Source organism: Ochotona princeps, chromosome 17 (genome assembly GCF_030435755.1).
Source record: "Ochotona princeps isolate mOchPri1 chromosome 17, mOchPri1.hap1, whole genome shotgun sequence".
Taxonomy (NCBI): Eukaryota; Metazoa; Chordata; class Mammalia; order Lagomorpha; family Ochotonidae; genus Ochotona; species Ochotona princeps.
This window is the reverse complement of record NC_080848.1, coordinates 31,689,766-31,716,708: the sequence shown is the minus strand read 5'-3', so window position 1 is coordinate 31,716,708 and position 26,943 is coordinate 31,689,766. Positions and strand designations below refer to the sequence as shown.

The following is a 26,943-nucleotide window of genomic DNA, read 5'->3' as shown; positions in this document are numbered from 1 at the left end:
CCAGCAGGATGGTTCAAAGGCTACCTGTTCACCTTGCATGTACCAAGATCCCCTAAGGGCATCAGTTCAGGTTCCAGCTGTTCCACTTCCCATCCAGCTCCCTACTTGTGACCTGGAAAAGCAGTTGAGGATGGTCCAAGGCCTTGGGACCCTGCACCCCAGTGGGAGACCTGGAGGAAGCTCCTGGCTTTGGATCAGCTCAGCTCTGGCCTTTGCAGCCACTTGGGGAGTGAACCAATCTTAGCTGCCTTTCCCATAAAAAATAAAATCTTAAAAAAGAGAAAAAAAGGAAATTCAGCTGCTATCCGTTTATTGAGTCTGGATAAACCCACCACTGCTACAAAAGAACCGCAAGTCTTCCTCACGGAGCTCACAGTTCAGAAGGGTCTGCACCTGCCAGGGCCGTCCCAGTTGTAAGTCGGCGGGCCTGCGTTCCAGAACCCGCCTTACTGCTCTTTGGCTTCCTTCACCCACTACCTCTTTTCAACTCAAAAGATGGGCAGGCACCCTGCGGCACCTCAACAGGAAACACGGACCAACGGGTCATCTTTGCCTTCCCCAACCAAGCTCGCCATAAACCAGTTTCTGAACCAATGTTTTAAAAATACTAGATGATACACCTAGCAGCAGGAAGACAAGCCTGGCGCTCCGGGGACCGAAGCCACCTGGGCCCCATCAGGCCCCGGAACCCAACGCCGCGCACGTGGCCGCGCGGGGGGCGGAAATCGCTGGAGCGCGCGGGCCGCGGCCTGTGTGCGCCTGCGCACCGCCTCCGACCTGAAGACCCGGATTTAAAGAGACAGACCCTCCAACCGTCGCGGGGAGCTCGCGACCTGCAGGCACCCGGGCCGAGGCCTGCGGAGGGCGCCGGAGCCGGGGAGGCAGGTGAGGGGCGGCGCGGCGCCGGGTGGGCAGGGGCCGGGGCCCGAGCTCGGCGCGGCCCGGGGGCCAGCCCCGCGGCTCCTCCCCCGCCCGCCCGCCGAGCCTGGGGGCACACCCTCCGTGACGTGGCGGGGAGACTCGCGGCTCCCGGGACACCCACCGCCCTTGACGGGGCCGCTCCGGGGGAGGACCCGTCCCCCTCCGAGGCCTGCCGGAGCGGCCATGGCGCGCTGCAGGGCCGAGCTGGGCAGGCCGTGTCGCCCCCCGGCCTGCGGCCCGCGAGAGCCGCGCTCACTCGCGACCCCTGCCCACTTCCCCCGGGCGCCGCGGTGGCCGTTGGAGCGGGAGGCCCGCGGTGTCCTCGTGGCCGTGGGGGGTTCGGGGGCCGCGGAGGAAGGCGTGTAAGGGGAGAGGGGCGACCCAGCCGGCGCTGAGCTCCTGAGCGTCTTCACCCCCATCCTGTCCCCGACTTTGGGGTGTCTGGGGAGTCAGGAAGCTCTCATCGTTGTATACATTGGCAACGGTTTCAGAACCCGCCGCCTCCGGCAGCCCGTCCTGGGCTTCTCCCCAGCCTGGAGGTAGCAGTGAGGGGTGAGCGAGTCTCCCCGGAGCTGAACTAGGATGGAAAGCAGCAGTGCTTTTACAGCCACCGTCGGGAATGGTTGCAGAGGGGGTTGCTGTTTGCCTTGGGATCTGTCTGTCAGTTCCCCCCCGATTGCTGGATTCGGAGCAAGTTCACCGACCAAGGAGTCCGCACTGTGTTAGAGGCGGCTCTGTCCTGACGGCTTCTGCCCTGCCGTGTAGTACTGTGATTGGCTGCGTTTTACAGCTGAGAAACGGAGGAGGCAAAGCATAAATAACGCACCAACTCAACGCGGCTATAAAGTGGCTGAGCTAGGATTTGAACCCTGGACAGGCAGCTTCCAGGCTCTGCTTCCTTGCCTTTCAGGGCAGAGCTAATTAAAGCTTCTGAGGGTGGCGTGTATGTGCTACTTAACAGGAAGAATGTTTTAAATATAGTGTGTTTTCCTCAGTAATTAAAAAAACTTCAGGCTCTGGTAATATTTAAAGGGCATCATCCGTTATGATTGTCACATTTTGCTGATGGCTTGGAAAAGAAAACTTGCAGGTTGTTTGAATTCTCTTCGTTGTGACTCACTAAATATGCGTGTGTACGTTAGATAATTGAACACCTCTTGGGAAACTGGATTTTCCTGAATTAGAGCTCTTTATTCTGTAGGCAGTACATCTGTAGTACTTGGGAAAGTGTTTGATCAGTCAGCACAGCTTGTATGAGAGCCTGGCCGTGGACAGATTGGCAGGATGGTCCCCCATTTCTCTCTGTCTTTTTTGGTCTTTTGCTAGCAGCTGCATGACTTTGGCTCTTAAGATCCTCTTCCCACAAAGGCTCCGTGCCCTTGTCCGCAAAGAGCTGTGCCTGTTCCGAGACCAACGCCACTGGCCCCACATCAGACAGTTCAGCTGCTGGTTGGAAGCAGGTCTTCATGGGCGCCGCCTCCTCCAGGGAAGCAGGCCTGTTCTGTCCTTTGGAGGAGGTCCTCTGAGACCGCGTGCCACCTGCCTGGTTTTCCTGTCTGGGTCGCATGTGGGACTGTGCAGTGGCCCCCGGGAGATGGCTGAGCAACGGTTCTGCGTGGACTACGCCAAGCGTGGCACAGCTGGCTGCAAAAAATGCAAGGAAAAGATCGTGAAGGGCGTTTGCCGAATTGGCAAAGTGGTCCCCAATCCCTTCTCAGAATCCGGAGGGGAGATGAAAGAGTGGTATCACATTAAATGCATGTTTGAGAAGCTGGAGCGCGCCCGGGCCACGACCAAAAAAATTGAGGACCTCACAGAGCTGGAAGGCTGGGAAGAGCTGGAAGACAATGAGAAGGAGCAGATAGCCCAGCACATCGCAGGTAGGATGAGAACGGGGCTGAGGAGAGGAATGAGAATGTAAGAGTGAAGGCCAGTTTTGCTTTGTTTTGTTTTGTTTTGTTTTGTTTTGATTACAAAGTCAGAAATACAGAGAGGAGGAGAGACAGAGAGGAAGAGCTTCCATCCGATGATTCACTCCCCTAGTGACTGCAACGGCTGGTGCTGTACAAATCTGGAGCCAGGAGCCAGGAACTTCCTCCAGGTCTCCCACACGGGTGCAGGGTCCCAAGGCCTCAGGCCGTCCTCAACTGCTTTCCCAGGCCACAAGCGGGGAGCTGGATGGGAAGTGGAGCTGCCGAGATTAGAACCGGCAAACATGGGATCCCGGCACGTTCAAGGAGAGGACTCTAGCCACTAGGCCACCTCACCAGGCCCTTAAATCTTGTTTTAAAAAAATTAAACACACAGGTCATAAATGAATAGCGTGATGGCTTTTCCCTGGTTAAAGATACTTGTGCCACCAGCCTTCAGGTTGAGGAATAAAACATGACAGCTCCCAGCCTAACACAGGATCCACCTGCACTCTTGCCCCTCTGAACAAATGTGCGTTCTCTGACTTCTGTTCAAGACTGTGTAGCATCAGGCTGTGCTTTATTAATTACAATGGATGAATCCACAGCTTATGCTTCAGTTGAGCAGTTAGGCCCAGCTATGGACAATGCTGCTGCGAGCACACTGCTTGATTTTGGTGAACCTAGCCGTGTCTTCCTGTTGAGTCCAAATCCAGGAGTAGAATTGCTTGGGTGGGTTTTGGTTGAGTGAAGTTTTTTCCAAGGTCTGTTCACCAGTCTACACTCTGCCCAGCACATGGGCATGCTGATTGCCCCCTCCAAATTCTGACCAGATATTGTTAGCATTTATTTTTGTTTAAAAAGCAGAGGTAGGGCCCGGCAGTGTGGCCTAGCGGCTAAAGTCCTCGCCTTGAACGTGCCGGGATCCCATATGGGCGCTGGTTCTAATCCCAGCAGCTCCACTTCCCGTCCAGCTCCCTGCTTGTGGCCTGGGAAAGCAGTCGAGGACGGGCCAAAGCCTTGGGACCCTGCACCCATGTAGGAGACCCGGAAGAGGTTCCTGGTTCCTGGCTTTGGATCGGCGCAGCACCAGCCGTTGCGCTCACTTGGGGAGTGAATCATCGGACGGAAGTTCTTCCTCTCTGTTTCTCCTCCTCTCTGTATATCTGACTTTGTAATAAAAATAAATAAATCTTAAAAAAAAAAAAGCAGAGGTAAAGAGATACCATTTAGAACACATACATCTGGTGTGAGAGTGCGTGCGGTCAGCTTCTGTCTCGACTCCCGTCGAGCTTCCTGCTAACGAGCAGCCTGGGGAGCAGCAGATGATGGCCCAAGTACTTGGGTGACCCGGAGGGAGTTGCTGGTTCTCGGCTTTGAGCTGACCTACCATTTATAGGCATTTGGGGAACTAATCAGAGGATGGGCAATCTCTCTCTTATCTTTCTGTGTTACTATTTCAGAGATTTTTAGAATCTCATTCTGGATACAAGTCGTTTTTCAAATAATGTGTTACAAGTATTTTTTTTAAATCTATATTTCATTTTGTTGCAAAGGCACATCTACAGAGAGGAGGAGACACAGAAAAACTTTTTTTTTTTTTAACAAAACAAAACAAAACAAAAAACCTTTATTTTGGCTCACACCTAAAAGAAAAACTTTTCATCCACTGATTCTCTCCCCAGGTGGCCACAATGGCCGGAGCGAGCCGATCTGAAGCTAGGAGGCAGGAGCTTCCTCCGGGTTTCCCATATAGGTGCAGAGTCCCGAGGCTTTGGGCTGTCTTCCACTGCCCACCCAAACCACAAGTAGGGAGCTGGATGGGAAGTGGAGCAATTGGGACATGAACCAGCACTCACATGGGATCCTGGCATATTGCACATTCAAGGCATTGATTTAGCCGCTAGACTATCACACTGGGCCCTGTGTTATAAATATTTTCTTGGCATCTGTCAAAAGGCTTCAAAAGTTCATTAAAGTATGGGGTTAAAAAATAAAATTTAAAATATTTCAGAAAATTTTATTTGAAAGGTGGGGTGGCAGATTCTTTGTTTACCAGTTCACTTCCTGAATGACCACAGCGGCTGGGGCTGAGTTAGGCTCAACCCAGGATCCCGGCGCTTCAGCTGGTCTCCACATGCATTATGGGAACTCAGATATGCATTAGCTCAGAGCTGGATCAGAAGCAGTGTAGCCAGGACTTAAGCTGCCATCCAGTATGGGGTGTGGGCATTCTAATCCACAGCTTAACTCACTGTGTCACAACACCTGCCCTACCAGTGAAAGTTTTATTGCTCGCATTTTAAGCTCATCTGGTTGAAAGTTGAAAACACAATCATTGATAGCAGCTGCTGAGTCCACCGCTGAAGAACTCAGGGGTCCTGACATTATTGGCTAAAGGAAAATGACTGCCCTTTAAAGATTTTTTTTTAATAAGTAAGGAGAAAGAAGGGGCCACAGCGGACCTATAAGGTCATTGCCTAAGGATTCCCATTAGAACTCACTCAGATTTGATCTTGTTTCATCATGTTTGAAAACTTTGGTGAAGCCTCGGGTGTTTTTGTCTCCAAGCATTGGTCGTGTGGCTGTATTAGTGGTTTGAGCCTGCAGCAACCACATCCCCTAGAGGCACAGGTTTGAGTCCCAGCTGCTGTACTTTCCAGGGCCCATCCAGCTCCTGCTGATGTGCTTGGGGGAGAAAGCAACAGGATGGTCCCTGTGCAACCAGGGTGGAGTACAGGCTTCTGACTCCACCTGGCCAGACCCTGGCTGTGCAGACATCTGGGGTCTCTCTGTGCCTCCCTTTCTAACTGCCTTTCAAGTAAATTCAAAAATCTTTAAACATAAAGTTGTAATTTCTGATTTTCCCCCAAATCCTGCTGATTCTGAAGATTACTGTGCGTGAGGTAAGAAGAGAGAACATTGACAATTCACTCCTATAAACAAAAAGGAAGAGATTTATTTGAACGAGTTAGAGGCAAAGACAGTGAGTGGTGTTCTCATGGCTGCCTGACTCTTCAAGTGCCAGCAACAAAGCCGGGAGCTTCTTGCAGGTCTCCCATGTGGGTGCAAGGGCCCAGGTTTGTGGACCATTTTTCCAGTGCTTTTCCCAGGCCATTAGCAAGGAGCCACATGGGAAGTGAACTGGCACCCATTTGGGATACACATCACAGATAGCAGCTTTACCTGCTACACCACAGTGCAGACCCCAACAGTCTGCTCTTAATGTAGGTAAGTGGTAACAGGTTGGGTGGGCGTTTTTGTCTCCAGACACCTTCCCTCCCCTCCGTGCAGTGCCCTGCTGTATTCACAGTCTGGCCAGGTGTGCTACAGCAGCACTTAGCTAGCACTTAGCTAGCAAGGCTGGATGAGTTGGTACATTGGGGGTTGGCTGAGAAATCTCTCACTAAGGTATTTTGCCTTTTGGGTTTCTGCAGATCTGTCTTCCAAGGCAGCAGGCACACCAAAGAAGAAAGCTGTTGTCCAGGCTACGTTGACATCCACTGGCCAGGTGTCATCACCAGTGAAAGGCACCTCTTTTGCTACCAACGCCAATCCCCGGAAATTTTCTGGCTTTTCAGGTAAGTTAGACTAGCGATACTTTAGTTGTTATGGTGTAATGGCCTGTTATTTGGGGATCTTGCTGACTGACAGTTCTGTGCTATCTGGTCTTCAGTAATTATCTGTGTCAGAATAGATAGGAATGGCTGATTCTCAGCATCCCACTTGTATGGCATTCTTTGGTATACTTTACTCTCATAACAAAAAAAAAAAAATGTTTGCTGTATCAGACTCTATGCCCTAGAAGTAGGCCCAACTCAGTGGTTAAAACATCATGGGGGGCCCAGCGGCTAAGTCCTCGCCTTGAAAGCTCCGGGATCCCATATGGGCGCCAGTTCTAATCCCAGCAGCTCCACTTCCCATCCAGCTCCCTGCTTGTGGCCTGGGAAAGCAGTCGAGGACGGCCCAATGCATTGGGACCTGGAAGAGGTTCCTGGTTCCCGGCTTCGGATCGGCGCACACCGGCCCGTTGCGGCTCACTTGGGGAGTGAATCATCGGATGGAAGCTCTTCCTCTCTGTCTGTCCTCCTCTGTGTATATCTGGCTGTAATAAAATGAATAAATCTTTAAAAAAAAAATCATGGGAGTAAAAAAAATAAAAAACAAAACAAAAAACCCCAAACAACATTGGAGTGCCTAAGCTTGAAACCAGTTCCAGCTGGATTTCAGCTTCTTGCTGATAGCACTCTGGCAGCCTGAAGGTGACAGCCAAGGACTTGGTCCCTGCCATCCACACGGGAGACCTGGATTAGATTTCAGGCTCCTTATTTCTGCCTGACCCAGCCGTGGCTGTTGTGGACATTTGTGGAGTAAGCCAACAAACGAAAGATCTCTCTCTGCCTCTGCCTTTCTGATAAATAAGAACAAAACTTAGATTTGTTTGTTTTAAGAACTTGTGCCCTTGAAGTCATTCCCTGGGCCAGGCTGAAATTTTGTTTTAGAGCTTTTATGTATCTGTATGTCTACTTAGTTAATATATGGCAGAATAAGAGAGAGACAGAGAAAGATGGTACAACAGCCGGGCCTGGGCCAGGCTGAAGCCAGGACTCAGTCTCTGTAGGTGGATGGCAGGGACTCATTACTTGAACCGTCTCCTGCTGGCCTGCCAAGGTACACATTAGAAGGAAGCCAGAATTATAAGCCAGACCAGGACCCAAACCTAGGCACCCCAGTATTGAGGTGTGGGGTGAGATTGTGAAGATATCCCAAGAGAGGTCATCTGGTTGAGCCAAGTGTACTCCCCTATTCTTTTTTAAAATATTTATTTATTTTTATTGGAAAATCAGATTTATGGAGAGAAGGAGAGACAACAGAAATATCTTCCATCTGCTGGCTCACTCCCCAAGTGGCTGCAGTGGCTGGAGCTGAGCTGATCCAAAGCCAGGAGACCAGAGCCTCTTCCGGATTTCCCTTGTGGGTGCAGGGTCCCAAGGCTTTGGCCCATCCTCAACTGCTTTCCCAGGCTACAGGCAGGGAGCTGGATGGGAAGCGGGGCTACCGGAATTAGAATCAGTGCCCGTTTGGGATCCCGGCACGTGGAAGACGAGGACTTAAGCTGCTAGGCTTCTGTACCTGGCCCTATTCTTATTTTCTTGACAGAATAGATAACAGAAATAGTTAGTTTTTTTTTTCACTATGCATGCAAACATGTATACACATATATATATTGTATGTATTATAAATATATAAAAAAGAATGCTGATGCAAGACCCAGGTTTCTAGACCAGCTTCCTGCTGATGTGTCTGTGAAGGCAGCACATGATGGCCCAAGAGTTTTGAGCCCCTGCCACCCATGTGAGAGACTTGTGTGAAGTTCCTGGCCCAGCCCTGGCCATCGAAGCTGTTTGAGGAGTGAACCTGTAGGTGGAAGTCTTTCAGATAAATAACTGAATCTTTTAAAAAAATTTTAAAAAAAAGATAAGGATAATTTTGCTGATCTTATGTCACGGGAAGCAGTGGACTAGGAAATTCATTTGTTCTTCAGTTAACCCTTGGTCTTGTCTGAGCCCCATTTTATGCATGGGAAGTTGAAGTTCATGTTTATTGTGGAGTCAGTATTTTGACTGAAATCTGTTTGACATAAGTACTGTTCTTTTGCCTTATACTTTGCTGCTTTTATTGTTTAAGACATTCTTAGGTTTGACTCCATTGACAAAAATTGTAAGCTAAACTGCTTGGAAGGGATTGAAAGAGGCTTTCGGGATGTTGTGGTACAGCGAGTTAAGCTTCTGCCTACAACAATGGCATTCCATATAAGCACCACTTTGAGTTCTGGCTGTTCAGCTTCTAATCCAGCCCCCTGCTAATGCACCTGGGAAAGCAGCAGTGTTTGCCCTGCCATCCACGTGTGAGACCTGGATGAAGGTCTACGACTGGGCTGGGCTATTGCCAGTTTGGGGGATTAAACCAGTGGATGGAAGCTCTCTCTCAGTCATGCTTCGTCTGTTTCCCTCTCTGTAATGTGTTTCACACAGATAAATAAATCTTTGAAAAGGGGGAGGGGATGGGAAGGGCAGTGTTTATGTGAGTGAAAGAGGGTTATTGAAGCTCTGGACACATCTGTGCTGACTCGAAGGCCATGTGTGTGAATCAGAAGTGACAATACTTGTCTGGTATACCCCAATGTTCTTGTGAGGACCACAGGAGATAACATTGTAGAACTCTAGATTTTTATTAAAAAATTCTGAGGTTACTTGGTTCTTGGTCTGATGATCCAAGAGAGATGCTGAGGCCGTGGTGAGAATGACAGCAGGTTCTGGAAGGGACCTGCTTGGGGATGTCTGGGGAATTTCTGAGGAGCTGAGAGAGACAGGGGATTTTGGTTCTTGCAGCCGTTACAAGCTGGCAGAATGAAATTTACTTTGTTTGTGGTCACCGCAAGGTGAGCATTGATCACCAAAGAGTTGTACATAATTATTTGTAGGGGATTGTTGGCTGTGTTGCAGGGTGGGCAGGTTGAAGTTACCCCAGTGGAACCTGACTTTGGTTGTGGTGTACTTGTCCCGCCCTGCCATTGCGCAAGTGTGTGATCCTGGAGGTCCTCTCTGTTTGGGTTCCCCATCAGTGAGCGAGCATCGCAGCAGGTATCACTAAGGCCTCTTGAGTTCCGGCGATAGTGATTTCACATCCTTTGTTTTTTTTTTTTTCTCCTCTGCTCTCATCCCTGCCTTCCTGGGGTGGGCTTTACCTTGTTCTGAGTCCTTACTGATCATGTTCAGCCTCAGACAGCATTTGTGCTGTGAAGCGCTCCCCTACAGAGCCCTACATCAGTCTAGTGTTCTGCTTCCGGGTGAAGGGTCCGTTGTGCTTCACCATGGCTAATTCTGAGGGACAGGCATTTGCCCTAGTTGTTAGGACACCAGGATCTGAGTGCCTGGATTTGATAACCAGCTCTGGCTACTGCCCATGGAGACTCTGGGAGGCAGCTGAAGTGCTTGGGATCATACCACCCCCAGGGAAGACCTTGCTGAGTTCTGGTTCCTTCCTCTGGGGCCCAGAGGACGGACCAGTGGATGGAGCACATCTTGCACACACTCACGCTTTTTCTTTTCTGTCTCTCAGATAAATACAAATTAAAAAATAAAAAATAAAACAGGGCCCGGTACAGTAGCTTAGCGACTAAAGTCCTTGCGTTACACGTGCCGGGATCCCATATGGGCGCCGGTTCTAATCCTGGCAGTTCCACTTCCCATCCAGCTCCCTGCTTGTGGCCTGGGAAAGCAGTCTAGGACTGGCCAAAGCCCTTGGACCCTGCACCCACATGGGAGACCTAGAAGAAGCTCCTGGCTCCTAGCTTCAGCTTCGCTCAGCTCCAGTCATTGCGGCTACCTGGGGAATGAATCATCAGATGGAAGATCTTCCTCTCTGTCTCTCCACCTCTCTGTATATCTGCATTTCCAATAAAAATAAAATAAATCATAAAACAGAGAACAGGGCCAGCCAGCATTATGACACAGAGGGTTAGATTCTGCCTGTGTACCAGCATCCCAGGTGAGCTTTTTCAAATCTCAGTTGCTCCACTTCTAATCCAGTTTCCTGGCAATGCACTGGGGAAGGAAGCAAAAGATGGCCCAGAGCTTGGGCCCTGTACCCACATGGGAGACCTAGCTTCTAGAAGCACCTAGCTTCTGGCGTTGGCCTGGCCCAGTCCTGGCTTACATAGCCACTGAGGGAGTGAGCCAGTGGATGGAAGGAAGATCGCTGTGTCTCTGTCTCTCTGTAACTCCTTTTTTAAAATGAAAAATTGAGGGATTTGAGTATGTTATGTGTATTGGAACTAGCACTTGGTACCTCCTGCTTTTGTAGAAGTATGTGTATGTGTAATTTTTAAATATAAGTATATAATTGTCTTTTCCACTCCATTTGCTAAGTGATACTTCATATGTGTGGTTATACTAATAATGGGCCCTGTAGTCTTTTGATGAATAATAAATATGTACAAAAAATGGAAAAAAGTAAAAAATGAAAAAGCTCTGCCTTGCAAATAAAAAATTTTGAAAAAAGATTTATTTATTTGCATGGCAGATACGATTTGCAGAGGAGAGACAGAAAGATCTTCCATCTGTTGGTTCAACCCCCAGATGACTGCAGTAGCCAGAGCTGAGCTGATCTGAAGCAGGAGCCTGGAGCTTCTTCCTAGTTTCTCACTCAGGTGCAGATTTGCAGAGAGAAGGAAAGATCTTCCAACTGTTGGTTCATTCTCCAAGTGGCCACAGTGGCCAGAGCTGGGCCAGTCTAGACCCAGGAGATTCTTCCTGGTCTCCCATTTGGGCACAGGGGCCCAAGGACTTGGAGTTTCCTCAGCTACTTTCCCAGGCACATTAACAGGATGCTGGATCCAAAATAGAGCAGGTGGGACTTTGTTGCCCATAGGGGATGGCAGCTTCACTGCCCCACTGTGCTGGCTCCCTTGACCTCCATTTCTTTACCTGTAAGGTGAGTGTGATGGTGTCTGCCCCAGGCTTTTAAAGGTAAGTGAAGCTGCTTAGAAAGCACTAGCAAAACGCCTGCTCTTTCTCAGAATGACCAGAGGAATGATGCCTGCTGTTTCTCTGTCCAACAGCTAAACCCAACAGTTCTGGGCCTCAAAGCTCCTCCAGCCCTACCCTTAAGGCAAGTCTGTCCTCAAGCAAATGTGACCCCAAGCACAAGGATTGTCTGCTGAGGGAGTTTCGGAAGTTGTGTGCCACAGTCGCTGAAAACCCCAGCTACAATACCAAGACCCAGATCATCCAGGACTTTCTGCGGAAAGGCTCTACAGGAGGTGGGCCCTGAGTATCCTGAATTGGTTGTGCCTCTGCAGAGCCCCAGGCGATTGTTGGCTCCGAGGGCATGTGCACTGTTGCCTGGGCTCCAGGTGCAACTGAATGCCCCACTATTGCAGTCTTGAAATCCTTCATTTCTGCCTGGTACCAGACTCCCACAGATTATGCAGTCAGCTGTGCTCAGCGCCCTTGGGCAGCATCCTTCTCCCTCTGCCCTTATTCTGCCTCCAGGAGGCTGAAAGAACCTATCTCATCTGACCCATGGGGAAGTCCAGTCCTGCACATTTGATCAAGTTTATAGGAGCATAAGGGGCTAGGCATACAGCCTTCCAGCTCTTGCTGCTCTCATTTGTGTAACATTGTCGCTGAGTCTGTAGTGTGCTTAACACTGGAGGTGTGAAGTGTAGGTCATGGCTCTGTCCAGTGGGAGCTCAGCCCTGGCCTAAAGGGAAGGCTGGCCTATGAGCTACTGAACGCTTCCTCTCATTGCCGTAGTGATAGACACGGGGAAGCATGGGAGCAAGGGCAACAGTACCTAGATTTCCTTTGGTCTCCTGTTTCCTGAGGTTTATGCATTTATTCATTGAAGCTGCATTTCTCAAGGATTCTTTTTTTGGTCTCCAGGTGGTTTCCATGGTGACACGTACCTGACAGTGAAGCTCCTGCTGCCAGGTGTCATTAAGAGTGTTTACAACTTAAACGATAAGCAGATTGTGAAGCTCTTCAGCCGTGTTTTTAACTGTAACCCGGATGATATGGCACGGGACCTAGAGCAGGTCAGAGGAAAGGAGAGTAGGCTCTGTTCTAGGGGGGGCTCTGCTAACCAGGCACCTGCAGCCCCTTTGCTCTGGGTGGGGCATTTCCTGTTTTAGGAAGCGGAAACCCATTTGAACAAGCTTCCATTCTGAGAGGATTGAATATGAGGCCACAGCTGTTCAGTTCAGGAGTTTCCAAAGAGTGAAACTCTACCCCCTCTGAACATTCCCTCCCCCACCTGGGAGTCTCACTCTGGACTTAGTTTATTGCTTTTCTTCCCTTAGAACTTGGGTCCTGCCATTCAGCTTTGGTTAGTTGGTGATGCCAGCTGGCACCATAGAAAGTTTCCAACCAAGTGCCACATTATGTGATAACCATATCTGTCTCAGCTCAAATTCTTAAGCAGGATTCAAACTGGTGCCGCTCTGGATTTGTTCCTGCATCTTCTCAGCCAAAGCAAATAGATGGGCAGGTCCTGTGCAGATTACTGTGCAGCTTCTGGGAACTGTGGTTGGGGTATAGTCTCAGAAGCAACATAAAATGAGGGGACTTCAAAAGGTTAGTGGGAAAGTAAAATTACCAGACAGTTCAGCTTTCCATGAACTTTCTGGAGCTCCCATGTATGTGGAGTTGTGGACAGGCACTATGATTGCAACCTCGTTGTTCCTCTTTCGCCCTGAGGTCTTGGGGGATATGCCTGGCCACCCTGGGGTTGTAGCAGTGGCATTTTGGTTTTTGGAGACAGGGTGACGTGTCAGAGACGATCAGAGTCTTCTTTGAGCAGAGCAAGTCTTTCCCCCCAGCTTCCAAGAGCCTCCTTACCATCCAGGAAGTGGATGAATTCCTCTTGCGACTCTCCAAGCTCACCAAAGAGGATGAGCAGCAACAGGCCCTCCAGGACATCGCCTCCAGGTGGGAGGTTGCCCCAGCGAGCCACACCTAATGGGGATGGGCTCAGGAGGCTGCAGTCATGGCGAGGAGTGGTTTGGGCACCCAGAGCACTCCAAAGATGAGTTGACTGTGCTTCATCCCCGTAGGTGTACAGCCAATGACCTGAAGTGCATCATCAGGTTGATCAAACATGACCTGAAAATGAACGCAGGTGCCAAGCATGTGTAAGTACCAGCTCCTCCAACAGCTTGAGCCTTTGTTCTCAGCTGAGGTTGGAACTTTGGAGTCTTAAACTGGGTTTGAATCCTCATTCCATTTTGTTCCTGCTGACTAATGACCCTGACTCTGCCTTCATTTTCTTAGATGTAAAGCAGAGCAAGCAGTTCCTTCCTCACAGCATTGTAAGAATAGAGTATGGAATATACTGAATGTAGTTTGCCCATCCCAGGCCCCTCCTCTGTTGAGCTGGCATTCACATGGGCCCTCAAACAACTGAACTTTTCTCTTCCTGTGGAAGTGTTTGGACAAGAAAGCACAACCCCTTCCCTCTAGGTCAGGACCTCTTGCAACCAGAGCCATCTGGTCAAAGGCATGGTTTTGTTTCCTTGCCCCTGTCTCCACTTACAGGTTAGATGCTCTTGACCCCAATGCCTACGAAGCCTTCAAAGCCTCACGCAACCTGCAGGACGTGGTGGAGCGGGTCCTGCACAACGAGCAGGAGGTGGGGAAGGAGCCAGGCCGCAAACGAGCTCTGAGCGTGCAGGCCTCGCTGATGACGCCTGTGCAGCCCATGCTGGTGAGGAGCACTGCCCTGGCCCTGCTGCCCACACCCCTCGCTCCGAGACCTGCCTGGGAATGCTGGGCTTGTCGGGCTTGTCTGCAGAAGTTGGGGGAAGAAGAGTGCAGGTGCAAGGGAACATTTCTTGCTGGGACATGAAGGCGAAGGGGAAGACAGGTGATCTTATGGGAAGAACTGACTCCAGTCCCAGCTAGGCCGCCACCAAGTTATGGACTGTTAGATGAGCTGTGTAGCTTCCTTGGTCTTCAGTTTTCTTGTGTGAAGGGCATGTGTGATTTCCTGAAGCATCACCCAGGGTGGTTTTTCATCTTACCTGAAGACAGGTAGATAGTAAGCAACCCCGAGGTTCTGTAACTTGCTGGGAGGTAGCTGAGGGTTGGCAGCAGAGCCAGGCTCCCTGTCCCAGGGTGACCTGGGGAGACAAGAAGCTTAAGGAATGGGAGACCGGTTGCCACCAAGATCCCCCTGGGCCTTTGCTGGTCTCATGAGAAATGGAGTTCCTTTCTGGCACTGATTCTTGTGAATCTCAGCACCCACCCAGTCCACGACCCTGTCTGCTAGGAGAGACTTGAGTTCCTTCTGCACACAGTGCTTTTTATGAAACTGTCTTAACATTACACTGAGACTGTCCAGTGTAAGGCTCTGTGTTTGGGGCAGGGAAGTGTTCTGTCTGCATTGAGAATATGGGATAGCCGGCACCCAAATTAGATTAGTGAGATCCCCCTACCAAGGACCATTGCAAGAATTCTTTCTGGAGCCAGTTCTGTGGCCTGATATTTGAAGCACTAGCCTGGGCCCTACAGCTCAGTGGTTAACCACACGGGCCTGGAAGTTGGCCTTCATTCAGATATCACTCCTGCTGCTTAGTAGCAGTAGTAAGAACTTTTAGTTCTTAACCTCTTTGACCTTGAGTTCCTCTTCCATAAAATGAAAACAGTGTTTGTCATTTAAGATAGCACATCACATGGGAAGTGAGATATGTATGTGACTTGGGAAGTATACCCCAGGGGCAGTCAGTACCCGAATGCCTCAGCCCAGGGCTTCCTGACCACTGCTCCTCACCATTTCCTTTCACCTTCCCTCTGCTTCCCTCTCGTGCTGGGGTAACTGATGGCTCTAATAACAAGCCAGAGGCTATCAAGATCCTAAATTATTGAGAAAATTATTTAGGCCAGTTGCTATGGCATTTTGTTCTATAATGAATGACATTGAGATTTCTTAAAATGCAAGCTCCATGTCGACTCTGGGGAGGATTTTATATTCCGAATACAACATGGCTCAGCCCCTTGGGTTCCCATCAGCTCAGCCACCTGCCTGAGTGGATGCTGGGGCACTTGGGCCCACGATCTGAAGAGCCAAACCCAGTGCTCTTCGGCTGTCCTTGCTGAGCAGCCTCTTGTGGAAAGTTTCGAGCCCTTGCTCTCCCTGCCCAAGGCTGAGGCCTGCAAGTCCATTGAGTACGCGATGAAGAAATGCCCCAATGGCATGTTCTCCGAGATCAAGTATGACGGCGAGCGGGTGCAGGTGCATAAGAATGGTGACCACTTCAGCTACTTCAGCCGCAGTCTGAAGCCCGTCCTGCCTCACAAGGTATCGGTCCTGTCCTCTGCCAGAACTCCTTTCCTCCTGCCTTTGAGATTCTCAGGGCGAATTTGAAACATTCCAGCTCTGGCCCATGGTAGGGTTTGTTCATTGAGTGGATTCATCTTTGGAGCTGAGCTGTTCAGGGTGGAGCACCAGATCCCAGGCTTGAGTTTGTCTGGAGAGCTCACTTGCCCTTGGTGGCATTGGAACAGTGAGCCCAGCTGGTGAGGGGTTGTGCCTGTCTTGCCTTTCCAAGTCCTATGTACTGTCCTTGGGCTAGATTGAGGATAGCGTACCAGGAGCTGTGGGCTGTCACTGAATTGTTAAACAAGTGCTTGTCAGATGTTTATGCTCTGTATAACTAGTGGGCATGTAGCACTGGAGAAAATGAGCAGGAGTTGAACCCTCGTGAAGTGTGTTCTAATAGAAGCACATACTGTGGAGATCCGGGAGCCTGCAGTGGTGCCCTGCCCGTGCTGGTAGCGGAGGAATGGGAGTCTCCTTGCTTGACCCTTCCCAGCTCAGCTTCTGAGTGGATCGAATTCCTGACTCTGCTGTCCCCTTCTCTCCCAGCTGCAGGTCAGTCTTTCAGACTCCTTGGGGTGGGCAGGAGCAACCATGTCATCCAGGCACTTCCTTCAGCCCTTCTTTTGAGTGCTGGGGACAAAGCGGGCAGGCAGCTGTTCAGATCTACACCTAGGGTGCTAGGCAGTGGCCTCCAAGGAGACTTCATTGTCCAAGGGACACTGCAGCTGTTCAGGAGCCTCTCTGGGGAGCTTGGTGTTCCACAGGTGCCTCCCACACCCCTTTGTAAGGAAGTTGATGGAGCCCAACTTTGTTGAATTTATCCTTTCCTCCTGTCCCTTACCCAGATGCACATTGTCTCCTGTGTATTGGCTTGTTACAAGGCTGGGCTGGGCAGCCCTTTCTAGCAGTGACAGCCTGTCTGCTCTGCCCAGGTCTGAAATCAGGACTAAACCCTACTGCTGTTAACTTGGCAGGCACTGCCTGGGTTTCCCTGGGTGGGACCGCTCCTACTGAAGCTGTCTCTCTCTTTTTGAAAGTTTTTATTTATTGGTGCAACACTCTACAGTCCTCCGCTCTACCAGCTGAGCTATCGAAGGGAACAGATTTTATTTATTGCAAAGGCAGATTTACAGAGAGAAGGAGAGATAGAAGATCTTTCATCTGCTGGTTTACTCCCCAAGTGGCTGCAGTGGCTGGAGCTGAGCTGATCAGAAACAGAAGTCAGGAGCTTCCTCGTGGTCTCCCACGTGGGTGTAGGGTCCTAAAGCTGTCTCTTACTGATTCTTGAGATGCTGTGTATTTGGAGTTCCCACTCACAGATCCTATTCTGTTCGTGGGGTGTTCATTTCTTCTGTCCTTCCAGTTTGTGCTCCCTGTCCCATTTCTCGGCCTGAGATCTGCCCTTCTTCTGCAATGAGCACTCATCTCTACCTGCCTCTCCTCCTTCAACCCTCACTGTGCATACTCCCAGTTCTTTAGGGATTTTCTGCAAAACCCTGCCTGCTTTCCAACCCATACATTGACTCCACATGGGCTCGCCTTTTCTTAAGTCTGGACAGGACTCAGTGACTTGTCCCCTTGTCTAGGTGCCTGGCAAGGTCCAGCCAGATGTTGCACATCAGCTGAGCTTCACTGTGTTGTTCTGTATTCCTTCTGGGCCCTGGACTTTCCTCTCCAACTTGGCTCTGGGTTTCTACTACTGCCTGTTCATCCCTCACCAGGAATGCTGTTCCATTTCCAGGTGGCCCACTTTAAGGACTACATTCCAAAGGCCTTTCCTGGGGGCCACAGCATGATACTAGACTCGGAGGTGCTCTTGATTGACAACAATACAGGAAAACCACTGCCCTTTGGGACTCTGGGAGTGCACAAGGTATTGGCTCAGGACCCTATGTGTAGACTGTATGTGTGTGCATGTGGGCATGCTGTCACTCTGAAAAGGGAATATGTCACTTTGGGTGGACTTTAGTGTTGGTTTCTGAACTATTTCTGAATTTAGCCTTGCAGTTAGATTCTTTTTCATGGAAAGGACCTAACTCACAGCTGGGCTGGTTCCCACTGAGCACCATAGAAACCCCAGGGTAGAGCACAAGTCAGGCTTTTTCTGTGGTCCCTCACAGGACCACACAAGGGAACTGGTGCACTGTTTTCTTGCCCCAGCTTCTGTCAATCACATGCCTACCTCATTTCTGTTTACAGAAAGCTGCTTTCCAAGATGCCAATGTCTGCCTGTTTGTGTTTGACTGTATCTACTTCAATGATGTCAGTTTGATGGATCGGTGAGTTGGCGAGCATCTTTGAATTGTGAACTGTTGGACACTATCTTCAGCTCCAAGTGGGGTGTGAAAGCTTCAGAGCCCGGCAGCAGGGAGCTGCAAGGTAGCAGTTAACATGGTCAGCTCCTGACTCCATGTAAGGAAGAGCCACTGTGGCCGTGCCATCTCATCTGGAAGCTGAAGTCACACAGCAAACCCAACCGCCCAAAGTTGTTTTTCTTTTTTTAAGAGATTATTTTATTTATTTGAAACGCAGAGTGATAGACAATGAGTGGGAGAAAGGAGTATCTTCCACCTGCTGGTCCCCTCTCCAGATAATGCAACAACCAGGCTAAAGCCAGGAGCCTGAACTCCATCTAGGTATCCCAGGCAGGACAGAGGCCCAAGCTGTTGTGTCATTTTCCACTGCCCTACCAGGCATGCTAAGAGAGGTTCCATCAACACATCAGCCAAGACTCAAAGCAGCCACTCTGATATGAAACGCCTGCTTTGCATGCTGCAGTTTAACCCACTGCATCATAGTGCCAGCCCCAAGGAAGAATTTCCTTATGGCCAGATTGGTCTGTTGCAGAGAAATCAAGTGAGAACACAGCAGAGTGTATATCTTCAGGAATACTCATGGGGTGTAAGGCAAATGATTTCAGAAGTTTTGATGCCTGACAACAGGAAATTCTCAGGGGCAGTTATTGATGGGAACACTTTGGAGAGAATGGGCAGTTCTGACTTTGCTTCTTCCACATATGTGGGCCTGGATGTTACCCCTGGCCCCCCCCACCCCCAGAGCTCCTGCAGCCCCCACGTCCCTGATTGCGGAATGAAGCCAAGAGAACTGGTGGTATGGGCCCTGGGTTTCAGTCCTGCAGGCCTGTCTCAAGGCCCAGCCAGCTTTAGGGGGAACAAGGAACTAGGGAGAGAAATTCAGAATTGAAGGATGAAAAATTGTACAATCTGAGCTAGAGTCCAGTTCTTCCCAGGCTTGATAAAGCAGCCATGGGAACTACAGTCAGTTCAGAGTTGTCTACTTGCAATCAGGTGAAGCCTCTGCAGCTTTTTAAAAAATATTTATTTTAAAGAGTATGAGTTACAAAGGGGAGGGGAAGGAGTGTAGAGAGATCTTCTATCCAATGATTCACTCCCTAAGTGATTGCATTGGCCTTGACTGAACCAGGCTGGAGCTAGCATCTTTATCTAGGTCTTTTAACATGGCTGAGGGGTCCAGGGACTTCGGCCGTTCTCCACTGCTTTTCCAGGCATGTTAGCAAGGAGCTGGATCAGAAGTAGAGCAGCCAGGACTTGAACTAGCATGCCAGCATCACAGGTGGCTGTTTAATATGCTGCTTAATGTTTCTCTGCACCATCCCAGCCATTCACTGTAGACCTCTCACAGAGCTTTCCTATATGGCAGGCCTCCTGTGAAGCAGTTTTGTCGTCATGCCCCTTTCCTCTGAACTCCTGACAGTAGAGTTCTCACCTCAGCTCTCCTGTCCCCCCTTAGACCTCTGTGTGAGCGTCGGAATTTTCTTCATGACAACATGGTTGAAATTCCCAACAGGATCATGTTCTCAGAAATGAAGCAAGTCACAGTAAGTAAAGGGCTTTCCCTAGGCAGAGTCCTCGTGGTCTGAAAGCAAGGCAGAGGAGGGCTAGGGTCAAGTGGGAGAGGGAGCACCTTCTCTCAGGGGGCTGCTGGCCTAGCATTCCCCCCAGGAGGGCGGGGCATGAGTGTCTTTCTGGTGAGGCCATGCCCTGGAGCCGCAGCTGCTGGTTTCCAGGGTGTACTGCACTGAGAGGCAAAAGCAACCACTACGCCTCACTCCCATGCTACCCTCACCTCTCTCCGTTTGTTCCCCAGAAAGCTTCGGACCTGGCCGACATGATCAACCGAGTGATCCGGGAGGGCTTGGAAGGGCTGGTGCTGAAGGATGTGAAGGTGAGGTGGTGGCAGCCTTTATCGGAAGCCCTTGTCCTGAGCCCTTCCATCCCTGGCTAGGAGCTGGAGCAGCAGCCAAGGGCTGGTTGGGGTGCTGAGCAGGGCTCTCTGGTTCTGGAAGATGGGCTTGGAGGCATCTCCAGGTGACAGCTGGGGGACACAAATGATGCAGGATAATCCACCCTTGGGGACTCTGCTCTAGCTTGCAGTCACTCTTGCTTCTCCTCAGGGTACATACGAGCCTGGGAAGCGGCACTGGCTGAAAGTGAAGAAGGACTATCTGAATGAGGGTGCCATGGCTGATACGGCTGACCTCGTCGTCCTGGGGGCCTTCTATGGGCAGGGGAGCAAAGGTCAGCTGGGGTGGTACTTGTTTTTAAAAAGCCTCTATTTGACCTTCAGACTGGCTTGATCTGCCAGTGCAGCCAGTCAGGACCTGAAAGTGCTAGGATCTGAGGCCCCACCTGATCAGAGTCTCCTTCAGTGGGGATGGCTGAGACTTAGGCAGAGAGAGACGGGTAAGAACACCCTGTGTTAGTATGGCATAAGGAAGCTCACCCCAACAGTGGCTTCAGGGCCTGACAGCTTTCTCCCAAGGAAAAGCCATGAGAGGAAGCTGGGTCTGAGGTGGTGGCACTTCAGGCAGTATGCATGCACCAGGTATTGTTCCACTGCCCAGAGCCCCACAAACTGGGTTTGATTATCCCACGTTATGAAGATGGCACAGGAGCTCTCACACTTGCAGAGGTTCATAGAGGTTACAGGGATACAGCTTGAGAGAGGCAGAGCCAAGAGGTGAATTTGGGAACCTAATGCCCTGGGACTCCAGTCCTGGGCCCGTTCCTCACTGCCAGGCTCGCAGAGCTGGCTGACATGGCTCCTTCCCATCCACACTCAGCCGTTCTCCCTCCCAGGTGGCATGATGTCAATCTTCCTCATGGGCTGCTATGATCCTGGCAGCCAGAAGTGGTGCACAGTCACTAAGTGTGCAGGAGGCCATGATGATGCGACTCTTGCTCGCCTGCAGAAAGAACTGGACATGGTAAAGATAAGCAAGGTAAGGATGGAACCTGGCTGATCCTGCTGTCACTGCAGAGGCAGGGCTGCACCTGTCTTCTCTTCCCCGCCAAAGGAAAACTGCTTGGCTGCAGGAGCAGGGTGGGCCTAACACCCGTGAGTGCCTCCCTCATGGGAACTGGCCTGTGAGCCTCCTGGGCCGCACACCTCTGGACAGGGACAGTCACAGGGGCTGAGGGTGAGCCTTGCTAACGATGTCCGTCTTCCCACAATCCCATTACCAAGAGAAGCACTGAAACCTCATTCGAGCTTGACAGCAGCCCAGAATAGCATCTCTTCTCTTCCAGGATCCCAGCAAAATACCAAGCTGGCTGAAGATCAACAAGATCTACTATCCTGACTTCATTGTCCCAGACCCAAAGGTATTGTCCTGCTCCCAGAATTAACTTGCAGTTCCTCAGGGGCTCCAGGGCACCACCTTGGCGGCACTCAGTTCACCTAGACTTTCTGGGGCCTACATAGTTCAGCCAGTGGCAGGCAAGGGGAGGACCAGTCACTCGCAAGGATTCTTCCTCAACAGAGGGAGGAATACCTAGCCACCACTCCTCAGTCTGTTCTCAAAGCAAATGGCCAACTCCCTTCCTAACTTGAGGGAAGCAGATCCAGAGGAGGCAGGACTCCTCAAAGCCCAGTGTCCCAGCTGTTAGGCTTGGTTGGTTTCAACTGTTCTGTTACCTCTGGCTGGTTGGGAAAGGATCTCTTCGTAACTAGCGCTTGCCCGTCTGCCTTAATCCTGACAGAAAGCTGCGGTGTGGGAGATCACAGGGGCTGAATTCTCCAAGTCTGAAGCTCACACAGCTGACGGGATCTCCATCCGATTCCCTCGCTGCACACGAATCCGGGATGATAAGGACTGGAAATCTGCCACGAACCTCCCCCAACTCAAGGTGCCTGCACTTGGACCCCATGAGTGCCCCCACCTCACTGTCCCAGCCTTAGGGCCTTGGGCATCAGGGATGTTCACCTGTCCTCTTCTTCTTTCCCTTTTGCAGTGTAATAGACTGGGGAGACAGAGAGGGACACCCAGCCAGCCCAGGTCAGAAATAGCAAATGAGGCCTTCTGCTGGCTCCAAGTAGAGAGCCTGGCATTGTTCACAGGGTTCCTGCTACGTCCATGGGAACGGGCACAGACAACAGCGGTTGGCATCCTGAGCACACAGGTTACAGGCCATATTTAAGAACCAGGGAACCTGTGCCTAACACAGGCTGCTGCTCACAGTACCTAAGGCTGGTGTCTGGTTCTCCCCCCTCCCCCTAGGAGCTGTATCAGTTGTCCAAGGAGAAAGCTGACTTCACCGTGGTGGCTGGAGATGAAGGGCATTCCACTACAGGGGGCAGTAATGGCGAGAATGGTGACACCTCAGGGCCTGCTGTGTCCCGCAAACCCTCTACCAGTGCCAAGAAGACTGGAGGGAAGCAGAGTGATGCCAACAGCAAAGGTGGTAAGGAGGGAGGGGGTGCTGTGGGGGGCAGAGGCCCAGGCGAGATCAGGTGGTGATCTGGGTCCACTGAAGCTGACCTTGATGGCATTCCTGGTGTATCCAGCCATGTTCTGCTGGACTCTACTCAGTAAACTTAAGACACCACGCTGGAGAAACCAATCTGGGCAGGGAATGAGCCACTGTAAACTCAAGGGCTTAGCTGGTTATTCTTTCCCCTTCTGTACTCTGCAGAGGAAGGTTCTCGCCCTTCCTTTGGCTGTCTGGAGACCAGCAGTCCATACCCTAGAACTTCTTATCCTAAACTCTGTTTATAGGTAACATGACGGCCACAAAGCATTCTCCTGTGAAAACAGCAGAGAAGCCAGCCAGGAAGTCTTCCCCAGTGAAAGTAGGACAGAAGCGGAAAGCTCCTGAGGAGACCCCATGCCAAGCGAAGGTGAGGCTAGGTATAGAAACCAGTGGGGCCCAGGGATTTGTGCTCCCAGCCCTGTGCCCATCAACTTTGCAGAAACCTGGGCTGACACCCTTGCCCTCCTGCACCTGCTACCTGGGGATGTGGTGCTGCGGCTCCACCCTGTGCCCTCTTGTTGCCTTGCAGAGGCAGAGGCGGCCGGCCAAACAGCAGAGAGGAAGGAGAGCTGTGCGAGCAGGCAGCAGATAGAGCCCACAGAGGCCCACCCAGCTGCTGGTCCCGTGTTACCACTGACATTAAAGGGGAGGAAGCCCAGTCTGGTCATGGAAGCGTAGTGGTGTGTGAGTTTGTGATCAGGGCGGGAGCAGGTCCAGCCAGCCAGGAGCCCAGAAAGAGAGACTGGGTAACTTGGGTGACTCCTCCAAACGAAGGAACCTTTTCCCATACACAGTTGTCAGTCTTTGGTTTGGCATTATCTGTTGAGCACCTACTGAAGCCAGAAACTAGTGCCAGCTCAGCCCTGGGGGAGCTGGTGACCCAGAGGACAGAAAAGTTAGCACATGATCAGAGGTCCCCACCTTCCTGCTTCCATCCCAAGGAAGCATGTTGTCTGATAAGTCAGGCCTGAACACTGGTGGAAACCGTTCCTGTCCCTCCCCTGCTAAAGCCCTGCCTTGGGGTCCATGCACAGTAATGAATGGGGTTCCTGGACCCCCTCTTCCCCCTGGTCATTAGTGACACACAGTGGCTGCTTGATCTTTGTGGGACATCAGCACATCTGGGCACTGAGCTCCTGAAAGCCACTGGCTGACCCTTGGAGACAAGACTCGGCTCCATGTGTTTCCCAGGCAGGGAGGATGGGCCTGTCAGTCCTGTGGAATGTGGGAATGACAGGATGATGGGAAGTGATGCCGGTGTCTTTTTTCCTGAAAACTGCCCTAAGCTCAGGACTCCCTCCATGTCCTCGTGTTCTCACCTCTTTCCACTGCCCTGAACAGGTCTGGTGAAGCCCATGCGCACCCTCCCCTCACCCCTTTGCCTTTGCAGGTGCTGCTGCTGGACATCTTCACTGGGGTGCGGCTCTACTTGCCCCCCTCCACGCCAGACTTCAGCCGTCTCAGACGCTACTTTGTGGCATTCAACGGAGACTTGGTACAAGAATTTGACATGGCTTCAGCCACACACGTGTTGGACAGCAGGAACAAGAATGCTGAGGCCCAGCTTGTCTCCCCAGAGTGGATTTGGGCGTGTATCCGGAAACGGAGACTGGTACCTCCCTGCTAGGGCTGTGCTCAGACACCAGGCAGGGAGACAGAGGAACAGAGAAGGGGATAGGCTTTCTTCTGCAAGCAGTGTGTCTTCCAGAACCCACCAACAGGCTATTCGTGGTCATTTCTGAACCAAGAATTAGCTGCTGTGGGTACCTCAGGCGCAGTCAGCTTCTCTGGCTGGCTTTAGTAGATCTTTCAGATCTGGGTGCTGGCTTTGTCATCTTTTTGTTTTCTTTAAAAAGATGCTTAGTTATTTTTTAGAAATAAAATACTCTGCATAATTACTGTCCTTTCCCCATCCCCTGTACCATCCCTAGCCATTAAGGAGTGATCGCAAGGTGTGGTAGCTCTGCCCACCAGTCTCCTTGCCTGCCCTGTTTTACTTCCAGGCTCATTTTAAAGTTCTGTTTCAAAGACTGCCCTCAGAAATGCTGCTACTGATTTGGCAAAACTTGTATTCAGTCTGGCCCCTCTTTTCTTGCCAGGAACAAACTCATTTTAAAGAAAACAAAATGAAATTTGATGACTTTATTCTTTGTGTTCCATTATAAGGTCCCAGTGTGAGAAGGGACAGAACTAGGAGCAGATAGAAAAATAAGGCCTGTATGTACAAAGGCGAGGTTACTAAGGCTACCACAGAGAGGGGTACACAGGAAGACTTCTGAAACCAAGGCTGCTCTTTAAAACTAAAATCCTCATTCCTCAAGAACAGATCTGTATCATCTGCCTACAGAGGGGCTCCTGTGCCACCTGTGGCTGATTGATCTGAAGACCTAAAGGAAGACAATTTAGCATAAACAAGTGTGCTTTTTGCTACAACATGATGCAGCCTTGAAAATACCCTGTGACCACTGCACTGGCTGGGTTGGCCACAGGTGACTGCTGAGCGCATGAAATATGGCTGGCGCAACTGCCGATCTGCAGGCATACAGCACAGGGTTACTCTAGGTGGCTCAGATACAGCCTATGTAGCCCTTGGTGCACTGTGTGAAATGCTGGGGACTGAGGAGTAAGTACAATCTGTTTTTAAATAGGCACCGTTCAGTCTAGCTTTCGTATTGGGTGTAAGACATTCTTTTTATTCTATCCTCTGTGGAAACAAAAAAAAACTGTTCCTTTGAGCACTGACCTACATAGATTCCCAGCCAAGGCCACAGAATAGGGCTCTCTGCTCACCACCTGCCTGGGTGTCGACGGGGAAGCTTAATGGCACAGAGACTCTGCCAGTCCCAGGCCATCACCTCAGTCCTGAGCTCAGCCCTCTGCTTGGTCCCTTCCTGCCTGGGAGAGCCAGTTCACTGGCAACAGTGTTGCTGGTATGTTGTCTGCCTGTCTGATGCGTGCCTGCCTTTGCTGCCGAGACTGGACTGCAGTGTTGTAGTCTCATGTATTTCCACCTAACCCTCAGCAACAACATCTTAACCACCCCAGCTGCCTTCCTTTGAGCCTTTCCATCAATGCTGCTAGGTGCTTAACAGGTCAGCCACCCAGAGCACTGAGGGCGAGATCCCTTCCTCTTCCTCAGGGGGAGGGTGCATCCCATCTCATTCCCCCACAGGCCTCAGGCATAAGCTTACACAGCGAGACCTGAGTCACACTCCTAACAGCTGTATCCAAAAGCTACCATGTCGCTCCCAAGCAGCCTGAAGACTGAACATATCAGTTGTACTCAGACTCTTTTCTACCCAGACTTTTAGACTCACCTCTTCTCGATGTGACTGGTGCCAGCTGCCATTTGGTCTTCCTACCAGCTCCCACTTGTCTAGGCTGTCGCATGGCCTCTCCCACATACTGTTTACTGAGATCTTGGGCAAGTAAGTCAGCCAGAGTAAGTAACTACCTCTTGACCAAGTCTACATAGCTAAGCATCTCCAAAGGCAGTACATCCTCTCCAGAACATGCCCACGTATGCACGGCCTGGAATTGCCTGATTTATCATTTTGTCAGTCTCAGCCAGCAGACTTCCTGGCATCACCCCCCACACCAGATTGGACAGGCATGTATGTTGACACTTTATTACAAAATTATAAAGCCGAGCTCTGTAACAAAAAAAAAATAAAAAATACACATTTGGGTTTGCCTTAATACCCAAGTCAATCTGAGAATCTTAATTTAAGCCACTTGAAGTAACACATTCACATCCAAGAGATTTCAACAAATTTGTACAATATATATGGAGCGCACTAATTTCTGTACAGCTTACTCTTAATAATTTGGGATTCAACTAGTCTAATGTATTATGACCCAGTCAAGTCTCAACTTAAATCTCAGAGCAGTCACAGCAAAAGCCATGGAATTATTGAAGAATTAGGTGTTTCCATAATAAGATCAAGGTCTATGAGGGGCAGGATCGAAGATTCAAGAATTTAAAAAATCAGTTTTCTATCTGGGTTGGGTATTAACTGGCATGGGATCTTGAAAACTCCCAACTTTTATTTGGTATAATAAAGACAATACAAAAAGAAAAAACCCAACAGAGTTGACACTTTTTTTTTTTTCTAAATGAGATCCTTCACCAGAATAGGCTAAAAGATCTAAAGGCATATTCTACACAATGAGTAAATGACCTAGGGCTGACTGAAGTTATACCCAGCCATCAGTACTCATCTAACTCCATGTGTGAAAAGGAGGTGGGAGGTAAGGGGCTATAAGGCCTCAGCAGGGGAAGCAAGTTACAAGGGAGAGAACCAGCTTTTGCCTTCAAGTTATTGCTAGATACTGAGTTGCACATAAAAAGACCTGTTTCACAGTGGAATCAAGGAGTGGCTGAGTGAATGACCCTTTGCTAAACTACCTGGTAGGCTTTGTAAACTACAATATTC

At 50.4% G+C, this 26,943-nt stretch overlaps 1 protein-coding gene across 7 annotated transcripts; it reads left to right on the top strand.

Moving 5' to 3' along the window:
- Positions 1 to 730: 730 nt before the first annotated feature.
- LIG3 (DNA ligase 3) lies at positions 731 to 24,402 on the top strand. Of its 7 annotated transcripts, none has more exons than XM_058676729.1 (20): positions 731 to 885; positions 2,248 to 2,801; positions 6,269 to 6,412; positions 11,455 to 11,655; positions 12,281 to 12,432; positions 13,158 to 13,324; positions 13,450 to 13,527; positions 13,931 to 14,099; positions 15,537 to 15,692; positions 17,455 to 17,586; positions 17,913 to 17,992; positions 19,485 to 19,572; positions 19,842 to 19,919; positions 20,149 to 20,272; positions 20,834 to 20,976; positions 21,284 to 21,358; positions 21,737 to 21,883; positions 22,255 to 22,438; positions 22,753 to 22,874; positions 23,898 to 24,402. In XM_058676729.1, exons 2-20 carry the CDS (start codon positions 2,255 to 2,257, stop codon positions 24,132 to 24,134), a joined length of 3,024 nt encoding a protein of 1,007 aa, XP_058532712.1. In that variant the 5' UTR covers positions 731 to 885; positions 2,248 to 2,254; the 3' UTR covers positions 24,135 to 24,402. The 7 variants fall into 7 exon arrangements, with proteins under 7 accessions (XP_058532712.1, XP_058532711.1, XP_058532708.1 ...); XM_058676728.1 differs by having other exon boundaries at positions 754 to 885; positions 2,251 to 2,801; XM_058676725.1 differs by lacking the exon at positions 731 to 885 and adding an exon at positions 1,036 to 1,283 and having other exon boundaries at positions 22,255 to 22,435.
- Positions 24,403 to 26,943: the final 2,541 nt, after the last annotated feature.

Bases quoted from the DNA above. Each gene is read 5' to 3' on its own strand.
- LIG3 (XM_058676724.1), top strand. From the start codon at position 1,105: ATGGCGCGCTGCAGGGCCGAGCTGGGCAGGCCGTGTCGCCCCCCGGCC. The intron at 13,528-13,930 runs GTAAGTACCAGC...CTCCACTTACAG, and splicing joins AACGCAGGTGCCAAGCATGT to GTTAGATGCTCTTGACCCCA. The intron at 20,273-20,833 runs GTCAGCTGGGGT...TCTCCCTCCCAG, and splicing joins CTATGGGCAGGGGAGCAAAG to GTGGCATGATGTCAATCTTC.